Genomic DNA, 5,847 nt, shown 5'->3' with positions numbered 1-5,847 from the left:
GGTGATACTCGGCCTGGTCACTGTGGCCGGTGATACTCGGCCTGGTCACTGTGGCCGGTGATACTCGGTCTGGTCACTGTGGCCGGTGATACTCGGCCTGGTCACTGTGGCCGGTGATACTCGGCCTGGTCACTGTGGCCGGTGATACCCAGCCTGTGATATTCACCCTTGTTTAGCCTGCATCTCCTGCATCTTAGGGTAGTTAGTCAGCAACCTATGAAATACAGCCAGCTGTTTGAGCGCAATCTGGCTCTGGGAAACATTTTATTAATAAAATTCCAGATGAATATTTAAAGATGTGGTGTAAAGCGGAGGAGAGAGGAGTGAGGAGCCCACTCAGAGACACCCCACCATGTCGCGGTGTCAGTCTTTGCACCAGTGTCCACTGATCATTGCTGCGAGTTTAAGCCTTTGCTGCGAAGTGCACCTGCGGTTGTCTACTTAACCCGTTAATCACTGCAGGAGCATGGAGACAAGAGGAAGGTCTGATATAGAGTTTATTCACAGAATACAATCAATAAAGAAACATTCTTTGTGTTCCTAGCACTGCTCTCGGCGCGCTCTCCAGCACTGACTGTTACCTTTGGCAGCAGGTGTTCCATACACCTTAGTTGATGATAAAGACCAGAATTTCTCCATCATGTTGTGCCCTAAACGCGTTAATGGTTTCTTGGAGCCCAAGGCCGGGTTTGTGGGGTGAGGCGAGGAGCTAAAACAAACCCAATCTGCTCGGACACACAGGTAAGAGCAGCTTTTATTATCTGGTTACTGTGACTGACAGGTTGATCTGGAAACAAACAAACTTTAACCGTTTCAGCCCAGCTTCCACTGGAACCGTAGGGGGCTGCTGTGCTCTCATGCAGGGCCAGCTGGACCGGGTGGCTGAGTCCTGGTGCTGACTTTGGGCTGACAATGCACAAAAGCTTTTAACGTGCCTTTGACGTCAGGGAAGTTAGACGCAGGTTTGTGGCTTAGACAAGGATGCTTGCAATTAAAAATAAGTGCTGTTAAATGCTGTTCTCTTTATCTAAAGATCAAAATCTAAAATTTAGGTAAAAAAATATGTTCTTGCCAGATTCGGCATTCTGGTGAAGTATTGAGGGCACTGGACTTGGCCTGGGCCGGAATGGGTCTCAATAGGCTGGCTGGGCCTGGGCCAGAATGGGTCTCAATAGGCTGGCTGGGCCTGGGCCAGAATGGGTCTCAATAGGCTAGCTGGGCCTGGGCCAGAATGGGTCTCAATAGGCTGGCTGGGCCTGGGCCGGAATGGGTCTCACTAGGCTAGCTGGGCCTGGGCCGGAATGGGTCTCACTCGGCTGGCTGGGCCTGGGCCGGAATGGGTCTCACTCGGCTGGCTGGACCTGGGCCAGAATGGGTCTCACTAGGCTAGCTGGGCCTGGGCCAGAATGGGCCTCAATAGGCTAGCTGGGCCTGGGCCAGAATGGGTCTCAATAGGCTGGCTGGGCCTGGGCCGGAATGGGTCTCACTCGGCTGGCTGGGCCTGGGCCGGAATGGGTCTCACTCGGCTGGCTGGGCCTGGGCCGGAATGGGTCTCACTCGGCTGGCTGGGCCTGGGCCAGAATGGGTCTCACTAGGCTAGCTGGGCCTGGGCCGGAATGGGTTTCACTAGGCTAGCTGGGCCTGGGCCGGAATGGGTCTCAATAGGTTGGCTGGGCCTGGGCCAGAATGGGTCTCACTAGGCTGGCTGGGCCTGAGCCGGAATGGGTCTCAATAGGCTGGCTGGGCCTGGGCCAGAATGGGTCTCACTAGGCTAGCTGGGCCTGGGCCAGAATGGGTCTCAATAGGCTAGCTGGGCCTGGGCCAGAATGGGTCTCAATAGGCTGGCTGGGCCTGGGCCGGAATGGGTCTCAATAGGTTGGCTGGGCCTGGGCCAGAATGGGTCTCACTAGGCTAGCTGGGCCTGGGCCAGAATGGGTCTCACTAGGCTGGCTGGGCCTGGGCCGGAATGGGTCTCACTAGGCTAGCTGGGTCTGGGCCGGAATGGGTCTCACTCGGCTGGCTGGGCCTGGGCCAGAATGGGTCTCACTAGGCTAGCTGGGCCTGGGCCAGAATGGGTCTCACTCGGCTGGCTGGGCCTGGGCCGGAATGGGTCTCACTCGGCTGGCTGGGCCTGGGCCGGAATGGGTCTCACTCGGCTGGCTGGGCCTGGGCTGGAATGGGTCTCACTCGGCTAGCTGGGCCTGGGCCGGAATGGGTCTCACTAGGCTAGCTGGGCCTGGGCCGGAATGGGTTTCACTAGGCTAGCTGGGCCTGGGCCGGAATGGGTCTCAATAGGTTGGCTGGGCCTGGGCCAGAATGGGTCTCACTAGGCTGGCTGGGCCTGAGCCGGAATGGGTCTCAATAGGCTGGCTGGGCCTGGGCCAGAATGGGTCTCACTAGGCTAGCTGGGCCTGGGCCAGAATGGGTCTCAATAGGCTAGCTGGGCCTGGGCCAGAATGGGTCTCAATAGGCTGGCTGGGCCTGGGCCGGAATGGGTCTCAATAGGTTGGCTGGGCCTGGGCCAGAATGGGTCTCACTAGGCTAGCTGGGCCTGGGCCAGAATGGGTCTCACTAGGCTGGCTGGGCCTGGGCCGGAATGGGTCTCACTAGGCTAGCTGGGCCTGGGCCAGAATGGGTCTCACTAGGCTGGCTGGGCCTGGGCCAGAATGGGTCTCACTCGGCTGGCTGGGCCTGGGCCGGAATGGGTCTCACTCGGCTGGCTGGGCCTGGGCCGGAATGGGTCTCACTCGGCTGGCTGGGCCTGGGCCGGAATGGGTCTCACTCGGCTAGCTGGGCCTGGGCCGGAATGGGTCTCACTCGGCTGGCTGGGCCTGGGCCGGAATGGGTCTTAATAGGCTGGCGAATACTGTGGCATGGATCGAGAATACATTAAGCTTTACCAACCGATAGCGGGCATCAGTTTAAGACGCTGCATTGGCAATGGTTTTAGGCATTGTATAATACTGGGGCCGAAAAAGAAGCAATTCCGAGGTCAGAGTCAAGTATGTGCAGGTTGCTTGGCAACGCTGCCTCTCAGGCAAAACTATCAAGACAGCATAATACTTGCCACTCAATCTGAATTTGATACCTTTGATTTCACAGAAAACACAGAAACTCCCAGATGAGATAATGCAGTTATAGATAATTTACCATATAGGCTGCTGCCAAAGCACAGCAAATCGTTCAGTCTTGGAGTAATCCTTTTTTTGTTTGTTGCAAATGCTACTTTGCGACAGGGAAAAGCCGGGGCCTTCCCTCTCCTCCTCCTACATGATTGCACAGGAAGACAGCGGGTTTCGGAGCTGGCAGCTGCAGGCCGCCCCGCAGTACTGCTGGAAGGTCTGGTAGCAGCTGCGGTCAGCCTCCCCGCCCCACTGGCCCGGGTTGGCGGCGAGGGCCTCGGCTGGCAGTCGGGCGAGGATGCTGGTGTTGACAGCCAGAGCCGCCAGGCCGTAGTCGGTGAAGAGGACGGTCTCCCGGCGGCAAGTGGGGCAGGAGATAAACTTGTACTTGGGGCAGGACTCGTAGAGGATCTGCAGGCACTCCTCGCACACCGAGTGCAGGCAGGAGAGGATCCGTGGCCGCTTGTTGGTGGCGTTATACACGTGGCCGCAGGTGGGGCATTCCAGGGGCTCCGAGATGGCGGACTGGTGAAGCACGTACTGGTTGACAATGACCTCGTCCGACGGCGTCTGCCGGTGGTAGCACATCTCTGCACTGGCCTTGCGGTGGCCTTGGCCAAACTTCTCGCGGCGGGGCGGTGTCCTGGCCAGTCCGCCGGGGCTCCGGGCCTTCTCCAGGGCAGGGACGTCGGTGCAGGCCTGGTTCGCGATGATCTCCGACTCCAGGGGCCAGGCGCACCTCCCGACGAGCGGGGGCTCCCGGGCGCACTGCGAGGGTCCGTAGCGGGCCTGCGAGCTGGGGCAGTCCCCAAACTTCTCCGCCGGCACGATCTTCACCGCCTCCATCTTGATGGCGGCCTGCTGCTGTTTCAGGCATGCCATGGGGAAGGGGGTAGGAGTCCGAGCTGCGGCTGGGCAGCCTGCTTCACAGGCAGGGGCTGTACTCGCCACACTGTCTGCCCATCTCTGCACCCTGCAGGCTTCCCTCTGTGCACCAGGATCCTTTACTCTCCATATAGCAGGCTCAGGCTGCAACACAATCAGCGGGAAACATCCTGAATCCTCCGCACAGCCTCCACCGGATCCAAACAGCCTGATATTTATCTAGTGAGGCTGACAGGTGCTCTCAGTGTCAGCTTTACAGCAGCACGATCCGACTTCTCTTCCTCTGCTGGACTCTCAATCTCTGTGAATGCTGCAATATGAAGCAAGTGGGCAGGCGAGCGCTGCAATCATGTTCTAGAAAAAGCCTCTATGACAGTGCTGAGTGAGCGGCAGAGAAGCTCTCATTCACTGAGGAGATTTCTCAGCTGAGGAATAGTGAGCTGCTGGAAGATGCTTGGTTGAATCACGTTACCTGCACTTGCAGACGATCTGGTGCTTCCAGTTTCCAACGAGCACAGCCTCAGCCTTCCCTCTATTAGCGAAATGTGTGTCTCTGTGTTGACAGTAAGGGCAGTGGCTGCTCTGCAGCTTGTTCTCTCTCTCTTGCTCTGTCTCTCCGAGCCCTCTGTTTACCTCTGATGGCAGTGTTGTCTGCAGCAGCACTGCAGTACTGCAGCTAGCTCACATTTCTCTCATTCAGCACCGTGTGGGGGGCTCCAGGCCGCAGTCCCTCAACGCAGGCTACCTCTGCAACTGAAGCCAACCTCTAGCTGCTTGCCTTTTTCATTCATATGTCTAACCTTCAAAGGGCTCTCGCTGTGGTGCAATCGATGCTGAGAAAGCAGAGGATGATGCTGTTGCCATTTCCTTCCTGAGTCACAGTGGCTTGGTGCTGCTACTGCAAGAGAAAGCAGCACCAGCTATTCCCCTGAGCACTTCACACCCTCCTAGCCAGCGAGGTCACCTCTAGATAGTTCACACACTTAACCCCTCCACTCTTCCCCTGTGTTAAGTGTTGACTGCTGCCTCCTGGCACCTCTGCCTATCTCTGCTGTTTGATAGTGGGCAATGACGAAAAGGAAACTATATTTGTTTTGAGTTCCTTTTGAAGTCTGTCTGCTTGACGTGTTTTTCACTCTTAAAATCTCTCAAGACAATGACATTTACTGAATGTCTGTGAAAATAGCATTCGAACTTTAAACACAAAATGGGGTCTGCCAAACGGTTTAATTCCATGAGTGCTGCGAAAGGCAATTAAAGCAAATGTACTTAATTCATTGAGAAGTGCCAGTAAAGGGGCCCACAGTGCAGAAAAATCACACAGATCAAACAGGTTAGGAGAGAAGACAAGGTGAATCAGGAAGCTGTGAGAAACTGACACCAAGCATGTATTTTAAAAGCCTGCTGATTATAACATGAATGGAAGAATGTGAGAGGTAAGGAGTCCCTTACAGCACTAAGGTCCTGAGATAAGTTCAGTAGGAGCCTTAATTGTAGCACAGTGAGCAGCAAGCTGTGCTAAACATAGGCCATAGAATAACTCAGCGAGAGTAAGGAATAAATGATGGGCCAACAACAGCAAGGTATGAGACACATGGAGCCAATAAGAACAAGGTGTAGAACACACGGAGTCAATAAGAACAAGGTATAGAACACACAAAGCCAATAAGAACAAGGTATGGAACACATGGGGCCAATAAGAACAAGGCCTGAGGCACACGGTGCCAATAAGAACTAGGTATAGATCCCATGGGGCCAATAAGAACAAGGCATAGATCGCACGGAGCCAATAAGAACAAGGTATGGAAAACACGGGACCAATAAGAACAAGGTATGAAAC

At 55.5% G+C, this 5,847-nt stretch overlaps 1 protein-coding gene across 1 annotated transcript; it reads right to left on the bottom strand.

Moving 5' to 3' along the window:
* Positions 1-479: 479 nt before the first annotated feature.
* Positions 480-4,867, bottom strand: rnf208 (ring finger protein 208). Its single transcript, XM_085965917.1, has one exon. The coding sequence runs from the start codon at positions 4,002-4,004 to the stop codon at positions 3,267-3,269; it is 738 nt and encodes a 245-aa protein (XP_085822043.1). The 5' UTR covers positions 4,005-4,867; the 3' UTR covers positions 480-3,266.
* Between the last annotated feature and the right edge of the window lie 980 nt (positions 4,868-5,847).

Source organism: Somniosus microcephalus, chromosome 23 (assembly GCF_052327205.1).
Source record: "Somniosus microcephalus isolate GS21.2 chromosome 23, FLI_Smic_1.0, whole genome shotgun sequence".
Lineage (NCBI taxonomy): Eukaryota > Metazoa > Chordata > Chondrichthyes > Squaliformes > Somniosidae > Somniosus > Somniosus microcephalus.
This window is presented reverse-complemented; position numbering and strand designations above follow the sequence as displayed.